Source organism: Oncorhynchus clarkii, chromosome 33 (assembly GCF_045791955.1).
Source record: "Oncorhynchus clarkii lewisi isolate Uvic-CL-2024 chromosome 33, UVic_Ocla_1.0, whole genome shotgun sequence".
Taxonomy (NCBI): domain Eukaryota; kingdom Metazoa; phylum Chordata; class Actinopteri; order Salmoniformes; family Salmonidae; genus Oncorhynchus; species Oncorhynchus clarkii.
Genome location: NC_092179.1, coordinates 30,649,944 through 30,673,262, shown reverse-complemented (window position 1 = coordinate 30,673,262; position 23,319 = coordinate 30,649,944). Strand labels below are relative to the sequence as shown.

Below are 23,319 nucleotides of genomic sequence, written 5' to 3'. Positions count from 1 at the left end.
GTGTGTCCAGATAAACATTGGTTCTGTTCAGGTTGATGTGTGTCCAGATAAACATTGGTTCTGTTCAGGCTGATGTGTGTCCAGATAAACATTGGTTCTGTTCAGGCTGATGTGTGTCCAGATGGACATTGGTTCTGTTCAGGCTGATGTGTGTCCAGATGGACATTGGTTCTGTTCAGGTTGATGTGTGTCCAGATAAACATTGGTTCTGTTCAGGCTGATGTGTGTCCAGATGGACATTGGTTCTGTTCAGGTTGATGTGTGTCCAGATAAACATTCGTTCTGTTCAGGCTGATGTGTGTCCAGATGGACATTGGTTCTGTTCAGGCTGATGTGTGTCCAGATAGACATTGGTTCTGTTCAGGCTGATGTGTGTCCAGATGGACATTGGTTCTGTTCAGGCTGATGTGTGTCCAGATAGACATTGGTTCTGTTCAGTCTGATGTGTGTCCAGATGGACATTGGTTCTGTTCAGGCTGATGTGTGTCCAGATAGACATTGGTTCTGTTCAGGCTGATGTGTGTCCAGATAGACATTGGTTCTGTTCAGGCTGATTGCTGATGTGTATCCAGACAGACATTATTTACATGTCAGTTTATTTCAATGATGATTCCCATCAAGAGATACGATCGCTTGTTTTGATCGAGTGTCTCTACAAGGGGTGGTATGTATGAAGACATGTAACGTGTATGAAATATGTTTTAAGTGAAGAAAGTGATTTGCAAGGAATGAATTATGACCTGCATCCTAAATGGCACAATATTCCCTACGTAGTGCACTTCTTTTGAACAGGACCCATAGGGCTCTGGTCAAAAGTAGTGCACTATATAGGGAATAGGTATTGGTACACAGCCATGATGAAATGTAGGAATCTAAACTGTTGTTTTGCTCATATGATGTACGAAGGAAGAAACTGGAAGTTGAGTGACACAATAATGTCAATTTTTATTTTCCTTATAAACACGTAGAACTGAGGAAACAGACCAGCTCACTAAAAGTAGTTTTTCTTCTCTTCAACATAAATATGCAGACTTCCTTTTGAAAACAGAATCACAACGCAAAAACAAGTGTGCGTCGGAAATGTCACCCTATTCCCTACGTAGTGCACTACTTTAGACCAGGGCTCTGGTGCACTAGGGATCAGGATGGCAGACAGGTTCAGAGTCATTTTCTAAAGACATTTTTCAGACTCAAGTGACTGCAAGTGACTGTCTTTTCTCTCGCAACCACAAAACACGAGGAACAACAACAACAAAGGAAAAGATGAGGCAACACCATGTTTTCTTAAAGCATTTCCAATAATATGAAACCCAAACAGTTATTTTGTGTTAATAATACAGTTTTATCCAGTAAATAAAAAGCACTTTGGTCATCTTCACACAGACTGAGCCACGCCAACAAGTACCAAGCAATAACAACTACAATGGTTTGTGTGTGACATTGTTTCTATACACTACTTTAAAGTGCACCTTTTCAGGCATTCCGAACTGTAGCGACGAACATCGACTGTGTGAACTGCGACTAAGACCTGGGACCTCTTTGTTCTAACTATAATACAAACACGTTGTGTGTTGAGCTACGAGTTATTGCTTGAAATACAGTCTAACCACTGAAATAACTCAAATGCTCCGTGAGAAAACCATGCAACGTAAAACAGGAAACAAGGGAAGGAGGGCGAGAAAAATCAACATGTTGACGAGGTTGTGATGACGGCTCACAGGCCTGAATAGCAGTATTTCAACCAGACTGCACACGTCACGGTTGTGATGACGGCTCACAGGCCTGAATAGCAGTATTTCAACCAGACTGCACACGTCACTGTGTCTGGTTTACAAAATAGGGTTGGGAGTACAGAAGCCAATACTGAATGGTATCACCATAAAAGGTCGCGACCCCACTCCCTCAGGGTCTCAGTATGTAAGAAACACATTTCCATTACAGACTTGTACAAGTGTGTACCAGGACAAACATAAGCACCCCCCCAAATTATCATTATACGAGTAACATAGTTACCCATGTTCAGTCACACATCGTTTAGCTTTGGGCTAGCGGGCCTGGATGTCTCAATTTCACATACAGAATACTAACCCAGATATGTTGGCTAGGTTTACATATTCCCATCCACCCAGTACAGTACCTCTCATCCACCCAGTATAGTACTGTACATCCCATCTAGCCAGTACAGTACATCCCATCCACCCAGTACAGTACAGTACATTCCTTCTAGCCAATACAGTACCTCCCATCCAGCCAGTACAGTACAGTACATCCCATCTAGCCAGTATAGTACCTCCCATCCAGCCAGTACAGTACCTCCCATCTAGCCAGTACAGTACCTCCCATCCAGCCAGTACAGTACCTCCCATCTAGCCAGTACAGTACCTCCCATCTAGCCAGTACAGTACCTCCCATCTAGCCAGTACAGTACCTCCCATCTAGCCAGTACAGTACCTCCCATCTAGCCAGTACAGTACCTCTTCTAGCCAATACAGTACAGTACCTCCCATCCAGCCAGTACAGTACCTCCCATCTAGCCAATACAGTACAGTACCTCCCATCCAGCCAATACAGTACCTCCCATCCAGCCAGTACAGTACCTCACCTATTTCCTCACCAATCATTTGAGTGATGTGTTGTGTTTTATCCTGCCTCTATCTCTCCACTACAGCCGTCACTTAGCTTATCATTAGAAACGCCAAACACACAGAAACATTGTTCATCTATTCTGAACTTTGGTGTACTGTTGTTGTCGTCAAAAGCAACAACAAAAAAGGCCTACATTAAATTGACCAGAAAGTACAACCTGTTTGTGTGTATGTAGGCTTTAAAACACATGATTATTATTACAGTCCGTCTATGATCGGAAACAACAACTCGTTGCAGTTCTCACAGTGAAATGACTGCGTTTGTGTGTCACAGTCAACAAACTAAACAGCTGCATTATAATGCACATTGTCCTTACTAGTCTGAAGGGATGGAACTCTTTTACCTTTGTAACAGAATTGTCATCTTGCTGTGTTTTGATCCCGTCCCTCTGAGAACACAAAACCTCTATAGCTTAATTAAAATAACATTTTGTAACTTTTTCCAACAACAACAAAATAAAAAATACTGAAAGGGTAAAATAAATATATCTTGACTTGCACAAGTGAAATGTAAGCACTCCGTTATGAACTCTGAGAATGGGGCTGTTTGTCCGTCAGACCATAGATACAGGGAAGCCCAGTCAGTCCGTGAGCGAAAGGACAACAGCGCCCCTGTGTGGTGAGAGAATGTATCACATCTTCCAGAGCCAGCTGTGACCTGATCAGCTTACTGTCATGATTTGATCTTCCAGAGCTGAGGACAGAAAGGTGTGGTAAGTTCTTCCTTCATACTGATGTCTACACACTCAACAAATCAACTCCATTTCATTTCAAATAAACTGGTGTATAAGTACTAGTACCACACACACACACACACACACACACACACACACACACACACACACACACACACACACACACACACACACACACACACACACACACACACACACACACACACACACACACACACACACACACACACACACACACACACACACACACACACACACACACCCATGTGTTACCTTCAGGTTGAAGCCCAGTAGGTCACTGATGACTCCGGACACAGCAGACAGGATGACCACCTGGGTGATGTTGTAGAGCAGAGGGTTCATCGTCAGACCATACAGCCTGAACGGAGCATCCAACTCCTGGGGAGTGAGAGGGGGGGGGGAGAGTGGAGATGGAGGGAGGGGGAGAAATGGAGGGGGGGAGGGTAGAGATGGAGGGAGGGGGAGAGATTAATAATGGAGATAAGATGAGAAAGAGAGAGAGATCAAATAGAGATGGAGCTTGCCATACCTTCAATAGCTTGGTGGCCAGCTTCAGTACGTTGTTGACCAATGTCAAATCCTCCTTCTTGTTTGGTTTCTTCTCCATCTTCAGGTACAGATTAATCTGGTGAAAACAGCTAGTCAATAGAAGTTGAGCCTTAAAGGAAATATCCTCCCCAAACCACTCATTCCTTTCATTTACAGTGTTAAATAACACTACTATGTGAGAATATTATTGTGAATCAATGTTTCATTTTGGCGTTATAATAAGGTTGGTGGCAACATGGAAAATAGTTGTGGAAATCTGTTGCAGCTCAAGTTGACTACAAGATCCACAATGCAATGCTCTCTCCATGGGCTGGCTGGCTATATAGCAAGCAAACACACAATAATACCAAAGACAATATCAGCATGTAAAGTAGCCAGTTAGCTTTAAATTGCCTACAATCTCACCATGTTTAATCTGCAGATGGAGTCTAACATTCGCAACGGCAGATATAATTTTGAGGAGATGGGAAACGTTGCCTGTGCTATGTCAATGCGATGCATTCTGGGTGATTCTGGGACAAGGAGCGCTCTCCTTCACGGAGTGAATGAGTCTACTGGGCTCTATCTCAAAACCCCGAAATCAACACGAATTTCGTAAACAATAAGTACAACATTACAAATATTTTCCAAGATGTGAGATAATTAACTTGCCATCTGTAATATCGTATACATTTGGAATCGTGGAGAATTAGGTACGTTTCTCGACAAATGCGCGATTAGTTTAGCAACCGGGTTACGCAGCATGACAACGTGAACGCGATTGGTCGACGGTATGCTGGGTGGGGCGTTATAATATCTTCTATCTCTGCCATGCAATGCACCCTGGACTAAAGAGGCAGACAAATATGCTAGACCCTGCATTAAATTACATATTTCTCAAGGTAGAAATATAGCAAAAATATGATCAATGGCTCATTCGAGAGAAGACATTCTCCCAAGTTAAAACATAGGCCAGTATTGAAATCTGACATGTATGATAGATGTTTTCGCGATCTAGAAGTCATATTCCTATTAACTTCCTGTGTAGTGAGAGCGACTTTATCACGGTGCTACTTTTACCGGCCTGCTTGAACGCCAATAACTCAGATACATATGAAAACATGAAATGACCCAGGGAGACGATAGAACATCACTCGGAGGTGCACAAAAACAATATAACATTCAAAATAGATTAACCTTTTGTCACTTAAAATGTGTGTTCCTATGTAACTACACAAGTTAGCAAGTGTGGTACATCTGCTAGTTCTTCCTCCGTATTAATTGGCGAACTTCCAAAGTCTTGCTATAACGATACCAGTTGCGTGTGTACCTCCCTCCATGCCTGTCTACCTGTTCTGTCAGTAAGATGGAGGTGTTGTTGGTCTCTGAGCCTGTCTACCTGTTCTGTCAGCAAGATGGAGGTGTTGCTGATCTCTGAGCCTGTCTACCTGTTCTGTCAGTAAGATGGAGGTGTTGTTGGTCTCTGAGCCTGTCTACCTGTTCTGTCAGTAAGATGGAGGTGTTGTTGGTCTCTGAGCCTGTCTACCTGTTCTGTCAGCAAGATGGAGGTGTTGCTGATCTCTGAGCCTGTCTACCTGTTCTGTCATTAAGATGGAGGTGTTGGTCTCTGAGCCTGTCTACCTGTTCTGTCAGTAAGATGGAGGTGTTGCTGGTCTCTGAGCCTGTCTACCTGTTCTGTCAGTAAGATGGAGGTGTTGTTGGTCTCTGAGCCTGTCTACCTGTTCTGTCAGTAAGATGGAGGTGTTGTTGGTCTCTGAGCCTGTCTACCTGTTCTGTCAGTAAGATGGAGGTGTTGCTGATCTCTGAGCCTGTCTACCTGTTCTGTCAGTAAGATGGAGGTGTTGGTCTCTGAGCCTGTCTACCTGTTCTGTCAGTAAGATGGAGGTGTTGTTGGTCTCTGAGCCTGTCTACCTGTTCTGTCAGTAAGATGGAGGTGTTGGTCTCTGAGCCTGTCTACCTGTTCTGTTAGTAAGATGGTGTTGCTGTACTTCTTGCTGGTCTCTGAGCCTGTCTACCTGTTCTGTCAGTAAGATGGAGGTGTTGGTCTCTGAGCCTGTCTACCTGTTCTGTCAGTAAGATGGATGTGTTGGTCTCTGAGCCTGTCTACCTGTTCTGTCAGTAAGATGGAGGTGTTGCTGTACTTCTTGCTGGTCTCTGAGCCCAGGGTAACAAAGCGGAGCAGGAAAAGAGACAGAGAGGAACACCAGATCACCAGCTCCCAGTTATAGTGACACTCCAGGAAGGTGTGGTGGATATGGAGCAACTACAGGGAGGAGGAGAGAAGAGCTTGTTTTAACGCTCGTCCCACTCAAACAGACAGAATAACAGGTGAAACAGCATTCGCACCGTTACCAACTGAATTAGAGCATAACAGACAGGGACTGTAGCAGGCTGAGAATGGTGACTCACGCTGACCTGAGCACAGCAGATGAAGACTACGGAGAGGGTGAGGAGGAAGGCAGAGGACACGATCACATCCACCGACCGCTGAGGACCCCTTCTCTGCAACACACATTTTAAATACTTTAGTTGGACAAACACACTTATCCACCCACGTCTATCGCACACAACACATCTCCTCATGGACACAGAGGGGAGGTTCAGGTAGGCATGATGGAACAACAACACATCTCCTCATAGACACAGAGGGGAGGTTCAGGTAGGCATGATGGAACAACAACACATCTCCTCATAGACACAGAGGGGAGGTTCAGGTAGGCATGATGGAACAACACATCTCCTCATGGACACAGAGGGGAGGTTCAGGTAGGCATGATGGAACAACACATCTCCTCATGGACACAGAGGGGAGGTTCAGGTAGGCATGATGGAACAACACATCTCATGGACACAGAGGGGAGGTTCAGGTAGGCATGATGGAACAACACATCTCCTCATGGACACAGAGGGGAGGTTCAGGTAGGCATGATGGAACAACAACACATCTCCTCATGGACACAGAGGGGAGGTTCAGGTAGGCATGATGGAACAACACATCTCCTCATGGACACAGAGGGGAGGTTCAGGTAGGCATGATGGAACAACACATCTCCTCATGGACACAGAGGGGAGGTTCAGGTAGGCATGATGGAACAACACATCTCCTCATGGACACAGAGGGGAGGTTCAGGTAGGCATGATGGAACAACAACACATCTCCTCATAGACACAGAGGGGAGGTTCAGGTAGGCATGATGGAACAACAACACATCTCCTCATGGACACAGAGGGGAGGTTCAGGTAGGCATGATGGAACAACACATCTCCTCATGGACACAGAGGGGAGGTTCAGGTAGGCATGATGGAACAACACATCTCCTCATGGACACAGAGGGGAGGTTCAGGTAGGCATGATGGAACAACAACACATCTCCTCATGGACACAGAGGGGAGGTTCAGGTAGGCATGATGGAACAACACACATCTCCTCATGGACACAGAGGGGAGGTTCAGGTAGGCATGATGGAACAACACATCTCCTCATGGACACAGAGGGGAGGTTCAGGTAGGCATGATGGAACAACAACATCTCCTCATGGACACAGAGGGGAGGTTCAGGTAGGCATGATGGAACAACAACACATCTCCTCATGGACACAGAGGGGAGGTTCAGGTAGGCATGATGGAACAACACATCTCCTCATGGACACAGAGGGGAGGTTCAGGTAGGCATGATGGAACAACAACACATCTCCTCATAGACACAGAGGGGAGGTTCAGGTAGGCATGATGGAACAACAACACATCTCCTCATGGACACAGAGGGGAGGTTCAGGTAGGCATGATGGAACAACAACACATCTCCTCATAGACACAGAGGGGAGGTTCAGGTAGGCATGATGGAACAACAACACATCTCCTCATGGACACAGAGGGGAGGTTCAGGTAGGCATGATGGAACAACAACACATCTCCTCATAGACACAGAGGGGAGGTTCAGGTAGGCATGATGGAACAACAACACATCTCCTCATGGACACAGAGGGGAGGTTCAGGTAGGCATGATGGAACAACAACACATCTCCTCATGGACACAGAGGGGAGGTTCAGGTAGGCATGATGGAACAACACATCTCCTCATAGACACAGAGGGGAGGTTCAGGTAGGCATGATGGAACAACAACACATCTCATGACACAGAGGGGAGGTTCAGGTAGGCATGATGGAACAACAACACATCTCCTCATGGACACAGAGGGGAGGTTCAGGTAGGCATGATGGAACAACACATCTCCTCATGGACACAGAGGGGAGGTTCAGGTAGGCATGATGGAACAACACATCTCCTCATGGACACAGAGGGGAGGTTCAGGTAGGCATGATGGAACAACACATCTCATGGACACAGAGGGGAGGTTCAGGTAGGCATGATGGAACAACACATCTCCTCATGGACACAGAGGGGAGGTTCAGGTAGGCATGATGGAACAACAACACATCTCCTCATGGACACAGAGGGGAGGTTCAGGTAGGCATGATGGAACAACACATCTCCTCATGGACACAGAGGGGAGGTTCAGGTAGGCATGATGGAACAACACATCTCCTCATGGACACAGAGGGGAGGTTCAGGTAGGCATGATGGAACAACACATCTCCTCATGGACACAGAGGGGAGGTTCAGGTAGGCATGATGGAACAACAACACATCTCCTCATAGACACAGAGGGGAGGTTCAGGTAGGCATGATGGAACAACAACACATCTCCTCATGGACACAGAGGGGAGGTTCAGGTAGGCATGATGGAACAACACATCTCCTCATGGACACAGAGGGGAGGTTCAGGTAGGCATGATGGAACAACACATCTCCTCATGGACACAGAGGGGAGGTTCAGGTAGGCATGATGGAACAACAACACATCTCCTCATAGACACAGAGGGGAGGTTCAGGTAGGCATGATGGAACAACAACACATCTCCTCATGGACACAGAGGGGAGGTTCAGGTAGGCATGATGGAACAACACATCTCCTCATGGACACAGAGGGGAGGTTCAGGTAGGCATGATGGAACAACAACACATCTCCTCATAGACACAGAGGGGAGGTTCAGGTAGGCATGATGGAACAACAACACATCTCCTCATGGACACAGAGGGGAGGTTCAGGTAGGCATGATGGAACAACAACACATCTCCTCATGGACACAGAGGGGAGGTTCAGGTAGGCATGATGGAACAACAACACATCTCCTCATAGACACAGAGGGGAGGTTCAGGTAGGCATGATGGAACAACAACACATCTCCTCATGGACACAGAGGGGAGGTTCAGGTAGGCATGATGGAACAACAACACATCTCCTCATAGACACAGAGGGGAGGTTCAGGTAGGCATGATGGAACAACAACACATCTCCTCATGGACACAGAGGGGAGGTTCAGGTAGGCATGATGGAACAACAACACATCTCCTCATAGACACAGAGGGGAGGTTCAGGTAGGCATGATGGAACAACAACACATCTCCTCATAGACACAGAGGGGAGGTTCAGGTAGGCATGATGGAACAACAACACATCTCAGACACAGAGGGGAGGTTCAGGTAGGCATGATGGAACAACAACACATCTCCTCATAGACACAGAGGGGAGGTTCAGGTAGGCATGATGGAACAACAACACATCTCCTCATGGACACAGAGGGGAGGTTCAGGTAGGCATGATGGAACAACAACACATCTCCTCATAGACACAGAGGGGAGGTTCAGGTAGGCATGATGGAACAACACATCTCCTCATGGACACAGAGGGGAGGTTCAGGTAGGCATGATGGAACAACAACACATCTCATGACACAGAGGGGAGGTTCAGGTAGGCATGATGGAACAACAACACATCTCCTCATAGACACAGAGGGGAGGTTCAGGTAGGCATGATGGAACAACAACACATCTCCTCATGGACACAGAGGGGAGGTTCAGGTAGGCATGATGGAACAACACATCTCATAGACACAGAGGGGAGGTTCAGGTAGGCATGATGGAACAACACATCTCATGGACACAGAGGGGAGGTTCAGGTAGGCATGATGGAACAACACATCTCATGGACACAGAGGGGAGGTTCAGGTAGGCATGATGGAACAACACATCTCCTCATGGACACAGAGGGGAGGTTCAGGTAGGCATGATGGAACAACAACACATCTCCTCATAGACACAGAGGGGAGGTTCAGGTAGGCATGATGGAACAACAACACATCTCCTCATAGACACAGAGGGGAGGTTCAGGTAGGCATGATGGAACAACACATCTCATGGACACAGAGGGGAGGTTCAGGTAGGCATGATGGAACAACACATCTCATAGACACAGAGGGGAGGTTCAGGTAGGCATGATGGAACAACACATCTCATGGACACAGAGGGGAGGTTCAGGTAGGCATGATGGAACAACAACACATCTCCTCATGGACACAGAGGGGAGGTTCAGGTAGGCATGATGGAACAACACACATCTCAGACACAGAGGGGAGGTTCAGGTAGGCATGATGGAACAACAACCAGTTGGAGAACATAGAACACACCTTGAGATATGAGCGCAGAGAGAGCCACATCTTAATGTTCTGGACTTTCTTCAGACGGAAGTGAGGCACCTCAGACTTCCTGGCTCGCCGTGCCGACGTCAGGTGACCAAACAGCTTGGCGAATAGCAGCCTCTGTCAGGTCCAACACACACACACACACACACACACACACACACACACACACACACACACACACACACACACACACACACACACACACACACACACACACACACACACACACACACACACACACACACACACGTGTAAGTGATAAGACCTTTAGAAATAAAACATCTTCAGAATGTCTTCATGTAACAATCAATGGTCAATATTGATCTGTAATTAAGATGAAAGAACCTGGAAAACACACACACACCTGTTTGTATGTCCTCTCGGCCACGCTGAGCAGGAAGAAGAAGAGCCAGATGAGACAGACGCGCACCATGAAGCTGAGCGTTACCATGGTGATCACCATGACGTCGGAGGAGGAGCCGAACGCCACAGAGATGAGCTCATTGGCTGAGAGCTGTGTCAGCTGTTCCAGGTCCTTGTACTGAGACAGCCTGTAGGCGAAGGGCGTCAGGCCCAGAGTCACTGACACCAGGTTACCAAAGACCTGGTAGCCAATACCTGGGGTGTACAGGTTGACCTGGAGGAAGGTAGAGATGGAGAGACGGGAGGGAGAGATGGAGAGGGGTGGAGAGAGGGGGGGGGGAGACAAGAGATGGAGAGACGGGAGGGAGAGATGGAGGGAGGGAGAAGGGAGGAGAGACAGGAGAGATAGATGGAGGGAAAGAGATAAAGAGACAGGAGAGAGACAGGCATTATTTCTATCTTTCATGTCATCGGTTATAGAGTTATAGAGAATGTAAAGTGATCTGAGAGAAACGTGGTATCTATAATATATACATATATAAGTGCCTTCCAATATCATGGAGTCCAATCTGCATTCATTAACATTCTAGTTGAGAAAACTCTCCCAGGTGGCTGATGGAGGTGTGTTCCCGGTATTCCATTGTAAAGCGTTACAGGCCACACCAGATGTCATCCCTGACAACAGTATCAAGGCCCTGGCTGTTACTCACCCTGTTCATGATCATACCGCTGATCTCCAGGACAGACATGTCAGCCTTCTTACAGTCGTTCCCCTCCCAGACGATGGCACTGACCCGCTCCAGACCTGGGTTGGTGCTGTGTAGCCACGTATGACCCTGTAGAGGACACAACTAGATCAACACAATAACTACTGTTACACGCTGAGGGTTTGAGGCTGATCATCCTCATCGACAAGGTCAATATGACCACGGTTACCACGGTTACGTCAGAACACACAGTGACAACAAAAACAGATAAATAGGAACATTCATGCTACCACCAAAACCTCTTCATTAATGTTGCCAGCATTTTATTGCAAGCTCAGTCCCACACTTACCCCCTCCTTCTCTAACCTTTGACCTTTGATCTCTAACCCCTGATAAACAGGGTGAAAGGGTCATCTCTGTTCTCCTTGGTAGCAAGGCAGACTGCAGCTCCCTCTCCCTCTGGTAAACCTTTACATCACACGTCTAACCCTAACTCCTAACCTTTGACCTCTAACCCACCTGGTGAAAGGGGTCATCTCTGTACTCCTTGGTAGCAGGGCAGACTGCAGCTCCCTCTCCCTCTGTCAAACCCTAACATCACACGTCTAACCCTAACTCCTAACCTTTGACCTCTAACCCACCTGGTGAAAGGGGTCATCTCTGTACTCCTTCTTGGTAGCAGGGCAGACTGCAGCTCCCTCTCCCTCTGTCTCGCTGGTGCACGAGGAGCGACACTCAGCACAGTGCAGGAAGTCCTCCCACAGCAGGTCCTCTGTCTCTGACTCGTGTCTGGTGCTCTCTGAGTCCTGGGTCCGCAGGCTGGAGCACCGAGAACTACAGCTGGTACCGGACTTAGGAGTCTCCTAGAGAGAGGGGGGGGGGGGGGGTGAGTGTGTGTGTGTGTAGGGGGTGGAAATGTGTGTGTGTGTGATGTAGCTAAGTGTACCCACACGTTGAGAGCGTGTCTATGAACTGTATGTGTGTGTGTGTGTACAGTTGAAGTCGGAAGTTTACATACACCTTAGCCAAATACATTTAAACTCAGTTATTCACAATTCCTGACATTTAATCTTAGTAAAAATTCCCTGTCTTAGGTCAGTTAGGATCACCACTTTATTGTAAGAATGTGAAATGTCAGAATATCAGTAGAGAGAATGATTTATTTCAGCTTTTATTTCACATTCCCAGTGGGTCAGAAGTTTACATACACTCAATTATTATTTGGTAGCATTGCCTTTAAATTGTTTAACATGGGTCAAACGTTTCGGGTAGCCTTCCACAAGCTTCCCACAATAAGTTGGGTGAATGTTGGCCCATTCCTCCTGACAGAGCTGGTGTAACTGAGTCAGGTTGGTAGGCCTCCTTGCTCGAACATGCTTTTTCTCAAAAAGTACGATCTTTGTCCCCATGTGCAGTTGCAAACTGTAGTCTGGCTTTTTTTATGGCGGTTTTGGAGCAGTGGCTTCTTCCTTGCTGAGTGGCGTTTCAGGTTATGTCGATATAGGACTCGTTTTTACTGTGGATATATATACTTTTGTACCTGTTTCCTCCAGCATCTTCACAAGGTCCTTTGCTGTTGTTCTGGGATTGATTTGCACTTTTCGCACCAAAGTACGTTCATCTCTAGGAGACAGAACGCGTCTCCTTCCTGAGTGGTATGATGGCTGTGTGGTCCCATGATGTTTATACTTGCGTACTATTGTTTGTACAGATGAACGTGGTGCCTTCAGGCTTTTGGAAATTGCTCCCAAGGATGAACCAGATTTGTGGAAGTCTACAATGTTTTATCTGAGGTCTTGGCTGATTTCTTTTGATTTTCCCATGATGTCAAGCAAAGAGGCACTGAGTTTGAAGGTAGGCCTTTAAATACATCCACAGGTACACCTCCAATTGAATCAAATTATGACAATTAGCCTATCAGAAGCTTCTAATGCCATGACATCATTTTATAGAATTTTCCAAGCTGTTTAAAGGCCCAGTCAACTTAGTGTATGTAAACTTCTGACTCACTGGAATTGTGATACAGTGAATTATAAGTGAAATAATATGTCAGTAAACAATAGTTGGAATAATGACTTGTGTCAGGCACAAAGTAGATGTCCTAACAGACTTGCCAAAACTATAGTTTGTTAACAAGAAATTTGTGGATTGGTTTAAAAATGAGTTTTAATGACTCCAACCAAGTGTATGTAAACTTCCAACTTCAACTGTATGTAAGTGTATGTATGTACAGTGGGGCAAAAAAGTATTTAGTCAGCCACCAATTGTGCAAGTTCTCCACCTTAAAAAGTTGAAACTATGACAGACAAAATGAGGGAAAAAAAATCCAGAAAATCCCATTGTAGGATTTTTAATGAATTTATTTGCAAATTATGGTGGAAAATAAGTATTTGGTCAATAACAAAAGTTTATCTCAATACTTTGTTATATACCCTTTGTTGGCAATGACAGAGGTCAAACGTTTTCTGTAAGTCTTCACAAGGTTTTCACACACTGTTGCTGGTATTTTGTCCCATTCCTCCATGCAGATCTCCTCTAGAGCAGTGATGTTTTGGGGCTGTTGCTGGGCAACAGGGACTTTCAACTCCCTCCAAAGACTTTCTATGGGGTTGAGATCTGGAGACTGGCTAGGCCACTCCAGGACTTTGAAATGCTTCTTACGAAGCCACTCCTTCGTTGCCCGGGCGGTGTGTTTGGGATCATTGTCATGCTGAAAGACCCAGCCACGTTTCATCTTCAATGCCCTTGCTGATGGAAGGAGGTTTTCACTCAAAATCTCACGATACATGGCCCCATTCATTCTTTCCTTTACACGGATCAGTCGTCCTGGTCCCTTTGCAGAAAAACAGCCCCAAAGCATGATGTTTCCACCCCCATGCTTCACAGTAGGTATGGTGTTCTTTGGATGCAACTCAGCATTCTTTGTACTCCAAACACGATGAGATGAGTTTTTACCAAAAAGTTATATTTTGGTTTCATCTGACCATATGACATTCTCCCAATCTTCTTCTGGATCATCCAAATGCTCTCTAGCAAACTTCAGACGGGCCTGGACATGTACTGGCTTAAGCAGGGGGACACGTCTGGCACTGCAGGATTTGAGTCCCTGGCGGCGTAGTGTGTTACTCATGGTAGGCTTTGTTACTTTGGTCCCAGCTCTCTGCAGGTCATTCACTAGGTCCCCCCGTGTGGTTCTGGGATTTTTGTTCACCGTTCTTGTGATCATTTTGACCCCACGGGGTGAGATCTTGCGTGGAGCCCCAGATCGAGGGAGATTATCAGTGGTCTTGTATGTCTTCCATTTCCTAATAATTGCTCCCACAGTTGATTTCTTCAAACCAAGCTGCTTACCTATTGCAGATTCAGTCTTCCCAGCCTGGTGCAGGTCTACAATTTTGTTTCTGGTGGAGTTTGGAGTGTGACTGTTTGAGGTTGTGGACAGGTGTATTTTATACTGATAACAAGTTCAAACAGGTGTCATTAATACAGGTAACGAGTGGAGGACAGAGGAGCCTCTTAAAGAAGAAGTTACAGGTCTGTGAGAGACAGAAATCTTGCTTGTTTGTAGGTGACCAAATACTTATTTTCCCCCATAATTTGCAAATAAATTCCTTAAAAATCCCACAATGTGATTTTCTGGATTTTTTTATAGTCATAGTTGAAGTGTACCTATTGTGAAAATTACAGGCCTCTCATCTTTTTAAGTGGGAGAACTTGCACAATTGGTGGCTGACTAAATACTTTTTTGCCCCACTGTATGTATGTATGTATGTATGTATGTATGCATGTATGCATGTATGTATGTATGTATGTAAGTGTGTGTGTGTATGTGTGTGTATGCAAGTGTGTGTGTGTATGATGTATAGTATGTACTGTATGTAAGTGTGTGTGTGTGTATGATGTACAGTATGTACTGTATGTAAGTGTATGTATGTACTGTATGTATGTGTGTGTCGCTGTGCATGTCTCTGTGTGAGTGTGACCAACCTGGGTAGTGTGGAGGTCACCCACCTCAGTGTTGATGGCGTAGTGTTTCTTGTAGTGATGTGGTTTCCTGTTGCGCAGCGTGCAGTCGCTGCTGACGCGCTCTACGCCCCTACGGATGGCGGTGTAGGACGCTTCAGGATCCTCCTCACTAGACGCCTCATCAGACATGTTCTCCACACCCACACCACGGCTCTGGGTCTCCTGGGAGGAAGACAGATTGGACAGATTCCTACTTTCAGACTACAGACTAGCAAGTGTATAGTCTGTTTATACTTGGTTAAACTCACCTGTTTCAGGACAGGTGTGTGTGTGTGTGTGTGTGTGTGTGTGTGTGTGTGTGTGTGTGTGTGTGTGTATTAGCTACCTTGTTTACCTGCTGACGGAGAGCAGTAGCAGTGTGTTGTGTGGTGGTGGTGTGTGTGTTACCTTGTTGTTTACCTCAGCAAGATGGCGCCGATAGAGATGGCAGTTTCGCTTTTAGTCCCTAGGAAACTGTGCAGTATTTAGTTTTTTTTTAATGTATTATTTCTTACATTGTTAGCCCAGAAAACCTTAAGTGTTATTACATACAGCCGGGAAGAACTATTGGATATCAGAGAGACGTCAACTTACCAGCACAACCGGCACTACGACCAGGAATACGACTTTCCCAAAGCGGATCCTTTGTCTGCACCTCCCAGGGCATTTGAACTGATTCCAGAGGCCGACCCAAAGCAACGCCGTCAGAGGAGAGGGTGCCGGAGCGGTCTTCTAGTGAGGCTTCGGATGCGCACACACCGCCCAACGCTTCCGAGTACATTACTTGCTAATGTCCAGTCCCTAGTTAACGAAGAAGACGAGATCAGGGCAAGAGTTGCTTTCCAAAGAGATATCCGGGATTGTAACATACTCTGTTTCAAGAAAACATGGCTAGCTGTCCGTACATCAAACGGTATTTTCAGTGCATCGCGCCGACAGGAATCAACATCTCTCCGGTAAGAAGAAGGGCGGGGGTGTATGTTTCATGATTAACGATTCATGGTGTAATTGTATCAACATACAAGAACTCAAGTCCTTTTGTTCCCCTGACTTAGAATTCCTCACAATCGAATGCCGACCGTATTATCTCCCAAGAGAATTCTCCTCGGTTATCGTCACAGCCGTGTATACCCCCCCGCAAACGGATACCACGACGGCCATCAGGGAACTTCACTGGACTTTATGCAAACTGGAAACCATATATCCTGAGGCTGCATTTATTGTAGCTGTGGATTTTAACAAAGCTAATTTGAGAACAAGGCTACCTAAACTCTATCAGCATATCGATTGCAGTACATGAGCGAGTAACACGCTCGACCATTGCTACTCTAACTTCCGCAATGCGTACAAGGCCCTGTCCTCCTTTTGGCAAATCTGACCATGACTCCATCTTGTTGCTCCCCTCCTATAGGCAGAAACTAAAACAGGAATTGCCCGTGCTTAGGTCTATCCAACGCTGGTCTGACCAATTGGATTCCAAGCTTCAAGATTGCTTCGATCACGTGGACTGGGATATGTTCCGGGTAGCCTCAGACAATAACATTGAAGTATACGCTGACTCGGTGAGCGAGTTTATAAGGAAGTGTATAGGAGATGTTGTACCCACTGTGACTGAAACTTTCCCAAACCAGAAACCGTGGATTGATGGCAGCATTCGCTGCTGAAAGCACGTACCCCCGCATTTTATCATGGCAAGGCAACTGGAAACACGGCCAATACAAACAGTGTAGTTATTCCCTCCGTAAGGCAATCAAACAAGCAAAGCGTCAGTATGGAGACAAAGTGGAATCGCAATTCAACGGCTCAAACACGAGACATATGTGGCAGGGTCTACAGACAATCATGGATTACAAAAAGAAAACCAGCCCCGTCGCGGACATCGACATCTTGCTTCCAGACAAATTAAACAACTTCTTTGCGCGCTTTGAGGACAATACAGAGCCACCGACACAGCCCGCTACCAAAGACTGTGGGCTCTCCTTCTCCGTGGCCGACGTGAGTAAAACATTTAAATGTGTTAACCCTCGCAAGGCTGCCTGCCCAGACGGCATCCCTTACCGCCTCCTCAGAGCATGCGCAGACCAGCTGGCTGGTGTGTTTACGGACATATTCAATCAATCCCTATCCCAGTCAGCTGTCCCCACATGCTTCACTTACCGCCCCAATAGGTCCACAGACGATGCAATCGCCATCACACTGCACACTGCCCTATCCCATCTGGACAAGAGGAATACTTATGTAGGAATGCTGTTTATTGACTACAGCTCAGCATTCAACACCATAGTACCCTCCAAACTCGTCCTTAAGCTTGAGACCCTGAGTCTCGACCCCGCCCTGTGCAACTGGGTACTGGACTTCCTGACTGGCCGCCCCCAGGTGGTGAAGGTAGGAAACAACATCTCCACTCCGCTGATCCTCAACACTGGGGCCCCACAACGGTGCTTTCTGAGCCCTCTCCTGTACTCCCTGTTCACCCATGACTGCGAGGCCATGCACGCCTACAGTGGTAGGCTTGATTACCAACAATGACGAGATGGCCTACAAGGAGGAGGTGAGGGCCCTCGGAGTGTGGTGTCAGGAAAATAACCTCTCTCTCAATGTCAGCAAAACAAAAGAGATGATCGTGGACTTCAGGAAACAGCAAAGGGAGCACCACCCTATCCACATCGACTGGACAGCAGTGGAGAAGGTGGAAAGTCTGGTACGGCAACTGCACCGCCCACAAACGCAGGGCTCTCCAGAGGGTGGTGAGGTCTGCACCGCCCACAAACGCAGGGCTCTCCAGAGGGTGGTGAGGTCTGCACCGCCCACAAACGCAGGGCTCTCCAGAGGGTAGTGAGGTCTGCACAACGCATCACCGGGGGCAAACTACCTGCCCCCCAGGACACCTACAAAACCCGATTTCACAGGAAGGAAAAAAAGATCATCAAGGACAACAACCACCCGAGCCACTGCCTGTTCACCCCGCTATCATCCAGAAGGTGAGGTCAATACAGGTGCATCAAAGCTGGGACCGAGAGACTGAAAAACAGCTTCTATCTCAAGGCCATCAGATTGTTAAACAGCCATCACTAGCACAGAGAGGCTGCTGCTCTACATACAGACTCAATATCATTGGCCACTTTAATAAATGGAACACTTGTCACTGTAATAATGTCACTTTAATAATGTTTACATATCTCGCATTACTCATCTCATATGTATTTACTGTATTCTTCACTATCTATTCTTTACCATCTATTGCATCTTAGCCGTTCTGTCACTGCTCATCCATATATTTATATATTATACACACACACACACTGCTCATCCATATATTTATATATTATACACACACACACACTGCTCATCCATATATTTATATACTATTATCTCATTCCTTTACTAGATTGTGTGTATTAGGTTTTCTTGTGGAATCTGTTAGATATCAGGTTTTGTTGTGGAATTGTTAGATATTAGGTTTTGTTGTGGAATTGTTAGATATTAGGTTTTGTTGTGGAATTGATAGATATTACCTGTTAGATACTGCTGCACTGTCAGATCTAAAATCACAACCATTTCGCTACACTCACAATAACATCTGCTAACCAAGTGTATGTGATTTACCTGGGTGACGGTGGGGAAGTAGCAGTGTGTTGCGTGGTGGTGTGTGTGTGTATAAATGTGTCTGTTACCTTGGTGACGGGGGGCAGTAGCAGTGTGTTGCGTGGTGGTGTGTGTGTATATAAATGTGTCTGTTACCTTGGTGACGGGGGGCAGTAGCAGTGTGTTGCGTGGTGGTGTGTGTGTGTATAAATGTGTCTGTTACCTTGGTGACGGGGGGCAGTAGCAGTGTGTTGCGTGGTGGTGTGGTGGTGGTGTGTGTGTGTGTGTGGTGTGTGTGTGTGTGTGTGTGTGTGTGCTGCGTGGTGGTGTGTGTGTGTATAAATGTGTCTGTTACCTTGTTGTTTACCTTGGTGACGGGGGGGAAGTAGCAGTGTGTTGCGTGGTGGTGTGTGTGTGTATAAATGTGTCTGTTACCTTGTTGTTTACCTTGGCGACGGGGGGCAGCAGCAGTGTGTTGAGAGGCGGGGGTGCGGCCCAACACGTCTCGTCTGACCTCAGCAGCAGGTCACAGTGGTGAGACCCTCCATCATGGAGCTGTAGCCCCTCCTCACTACTCTTACAGGTTATCCTCCCATCCAGAGACACATAGCCATTATCTGTCTCTGTGGACTTGTCTATGGACAGCTTGGACTTCTTCGACCTGAGGGGAGAGATGGAGGGGGAGGTTAAAGGGGGGAGGCGGTAGAGGTGGAGAGACGGGACAGGCAGACAGTCCCAAGTCCATCCAGCATGCAGAAATCAGAACAGGACAGAATCACTTGGATCAAGTTGGTACTAATTGAAGCCATGGCAAGGGAGCAGAGAGACTAAGTTCTAAATGGGATGGGTTACTGGTGCTACTAAGCAGAATTCAAATAGAGTTGATTTGAATAGGATTTGGGATTGGGATGACTGTCAGTGACCATTAGATTTCTGGTGTGAAAAGGTTGGATTTTTAATACCGTTTCTAGATTGAAACTCAAAAACGTCCCCGGGGATCCCTTTTACCAACTATAAAGCCTTTACTGATGTTTATGCTTCGACATCGTTTGCTCCGTGCTTCTCTTGGCCATAGCTTGAATAGTTGAACGAGCCGTAACGTTGGCAACAACAACAACAAAACAAAAGCTGCAAAATCCCTTTTTCCACACACAGAAAAATGATAACAAAGATGGAAGACAGACCTCTCCTTTCAACATACTGTTGTCCCGTTGAGAAACCCGTGGAGACAAGTTAATAATCAAACTGCCGTGGGGAAAAGCATTTGAATATGTATCTCCTCTCTGTGTGTGTGTCCAGTTAAAATATCACTGTTTAATAACGTCTTATCTCAGCCAAATAATTATCTTACCAGATAATGTTTATCATATAGTGGGAAGAATGATTTTCAGAAACATATATTTACTATGTACACTACCGTTCAAAAGTTTGGGGTCATTTAGAAATGTCCTTGTTATTGAAAGAAAAGCACATTTGCTTTTGTCCATTAAAATAACATTATATTGATCAGAAATACAGTGTAGACATTGTTCATGTTGTATATGACTATTGTAGCTGGAAACGGCAGATTTTTAATGGAATATCTACATAGGTGTACAGAGGCCCATTATCAGCAACCATCACTCCTGTGTTCCTGTAGGGTTAAAGTTGATTTTGGGGGTCTTCTAAAGACCACCACAATTGATTATGTTGTTATTAGTTTGCTTACGTGCCATTGTACTTATGCTCACTGTATAGCTTAATATTGAGGCCTCTGTCTGTGTCACGCTCTCTGCCAAATACCTGCAGCCAGGCGTCTGTGAGAAAAGGTGAAAAAAGGGACTGAGGGTGATAGCGAGACAGTGTCTGTTTTTCTCTGAAACAAGGGCAGATTTGCATGCCACTGAGACAGGTTCTCAGAAACGTTGTGTTAAGAGGCACTTCTTCTTTTAGCTGCACAGGCAGGTTCTGACATAGGAGGTCACACCATAAGGTCTCGGGTGTATAAGATCCTGTCTTTCTTTTGTTCAGGGCAGAACGCAGGAGAGACATCAGTTGTATGTCTGATGTTTGATCTTTGACTTCTGTCTACAGCTGTATTTTGATTTAAATTGTTATGATTTATAAGTGCACGTTTTGAGTGTTCCTTATTTGTTAAGGAAATAACGGAGCTCAGAAAAGTGGAACCAACATTCCAGTGGATCGTTGTGTTAGCTAATCCAAGTTTGTCATTTTAAAAGGCTAATTGATCATTAGAAAACCCTTTTGCAATTATTTTAGCACAGCTGAAAACTGTTGTTCTGATTAAAGAAGCAATAAAACTGTCCTTCTTTAGACTAGTTGAGTATCTGGAGCCTCAGCATTTGTGAGTTCAATTACAGGCTCAAAATGACCAGAAACAAAGAACATTCTTCTCAAACTCATCAGTCTATTCTTGTTCTGAGAAATGAAGGCTATTCCATGAGAAATGACCAAGAAACTGAAGATCTCATACAACGCTGTGTACTACTCCCTTCACAGAACAGTGCAAACTGGCTCTAGCCAGAATAGAAAGAGGAGTGGGAGGCCCCGGTGCACAACTGAGCAAGAGGACAAGTACATTAGTGTCTAGTTCGAGAAACAGACGTCTCACAAGTTCTCAACTGGCAGCTTCATTAAATAGTACCCGCAAAACACCAGTCTCAACGTCAACAGTGAAGAGGCAACTCTGGGATGCTGGCCTTCCAGTTTTATTGCTTCTTTAGTCAGACAACAGTTTTCAGCTGTGCTAACATAAATGCAAATAGGTTTTCCGATGATCAATTAGCCTTTTAAAATGAGAAACTTGGATTAGCTAACACAATGTGAACACAGGAGTGATGGTTGCTGATAATGGGCCTCTGTACTCCTATGTAGATATTACATTAAAAATCTGCCGTTTCCAGCTACAATAGTCATTTACAACATGAACAATGTCTACACTGTATTTCTGATCAATTTGATGTTATTTTAATGGACAAAAGCAAATGTGCTTTTCTTTCAAAAACAAGGACATTTCTAAATGATCCCAAACTTTTGAATGGTAGTGTACAGGACTCCGTTCTCTCATACAATAGAAAGGGATATTTATTATTGATCAGAGTCAGAATCCGGGTGGAATCCAAGGGATGTTGCAGCTATACCAGAGAGAGAGAGAGGGTTCTTTAGTAACCTCACGGGAGGGAAAAATACACACCGCGCTTTACAGATATCATGCCAGAAATCTCTGAAGAGAGCGATGCACAGGCTGTAAGGTGAGCCGGTGGCGGCACCGTGGCAGTGTGGGCCGCCCTCCCGGGTGTTATCAGTGGTGCTAGAGCCATCTCCTTCCCTATGTACATCCAAGTGAGCTGCCTTCCTTAGACGCCTTTGGTCCAGATCAATAAGAAAGAGGACTTAGAGAGAGAGAGAGGTCCAGACACAAATCACTGTTGTTGTGATTGAAGAAAATAAATCATTAAAATAATACCCTTTTCCATTTATTTATTTTTAAAATCACAAGAAGGAAGATAGAAAATGAATGAAAACGGTTGGTTCACTGACAGCGGTGTCTACTACATCAGGTATGGTTGGTTCACTGACAGCGGTGTCTACTACATCAGGTATGGTTGGTTCACTGACAGCGGTGTCTACTACATCAGGTATGGTTGGTTCACTGGCAGAGGTGTCTACTACATCAGGTATGGTTGGTTCACTGACAGCGGTGTCTACTACATCAGGTATGGTTGGTTCACTGACAGCGGTGTCTACTACATCAGGTATGGTTGGTTCACTGACAGAGGTGTCTACTACATCAGGTATGGTTGGTTCACTGACAGCGGTGTCTACTACATCAGGTATGGTTGGTTCACTGGCAGAGGTGTCTACTACATCAGGTATGGTTGGTTCACTGACAGCGGTGTCTACTACATCAGGTATAGTTGGTTCACTGGCAGCGGTGTCTACTACATCAGGTATGGTTGGTTCACTGGCAGAGGTGTCTACTACATCAGGTCTGGTTGGTTCACTGACAGCAGTGTCTACTATATCAGGTATGGTTGGTTCACTGGCAGAGGTGTCTACTACATCAGGTATGGTTGGTTCACTGACAGTGGTGTCTACTACATCAGGTATGGTTGGTTCACTGGCAGAGGTGTCTACTACATCAGGTATAGTTGGTTCACTGACAGCGGTGTCTACTACATCAGGTATGGTTGGTTCACTGGCAGA

General features: G+C 45.8%; 1 protein-coding gene across 46 annotated transcripts in view; it reads right to left on the bottom strand.

Moving 5' to 3' along the window:
- Positions 1 to 920: 920 nt before the first annotated feature.
- Positions 921 to 23,319, bottom strand: part of LOC139393334 (protein PHTF2-like) — a 125,043-nt gene continuing 102,644 nt past the window's right edge. For 5 of the 46 annotated variants that reach the window (XM_071141935.1, XM_071141940.1, XM_071141943.1 and 2 more), the window contains 13 exons: positions 22,307 to 22,477; positions 19,549 to 19,774; positions 15,535 to 15,711; positions 12,165 to 12,386; positions 11,527 to 11,667; positions 10,818 to 11,090; positions 10,439 to 10,570; positions 6,326 to 6,412; positions 6,018 to 6,173; positions 3,891 to 3,986; positions 3,614 to 3,739; positions 1,783 to 3,339; positions 921 to 1,722 (listed from right to left, as the gene is read on the bottom strand). In XM_071141935.1, the coding sequence (XP_070998036.1) occupies positions 3,319 to 3,339; positions 3,614 to 3,739; positions 3,891 to 3,986; positions 6,018 to 6,173; positions 6,326 to 6,412; positions 10,439 to 10,570; positions 10,818 to 11,090; positions 11,527 to 11,667; positions 12,165 to 12,386; positions 15,535 to 15,711; positions 19,549 to 19,774; positions 22,307 to 22,477 (1,828 nt within the window). In that variant the 3' untranslated portion in view covers positions 921 to 1,722; positions 1,783 to 3,318. Of the gene's footprint in view, positions 3,340 to 3,613; positions 3,740 to 3,890; positions 3,987 to 6,017; positions 6,174 to 6,319; positions 6,413 to 10,438; positions 10,571 to 10,817; positions 11,091 to 11,526; positions 11,668 to 12,164; positions 12,387 to 15,510; positions 15,712 to 19,548; positions 19,775 to 22,306; positions 22,478 to 23,319 lie in introns of all 46 variants that reach the window. The other 41 variants (XM_071141919.1, XM_071141927.1, XM_071141921.1 and 38 more) reach the window with 32 other exon arrangements.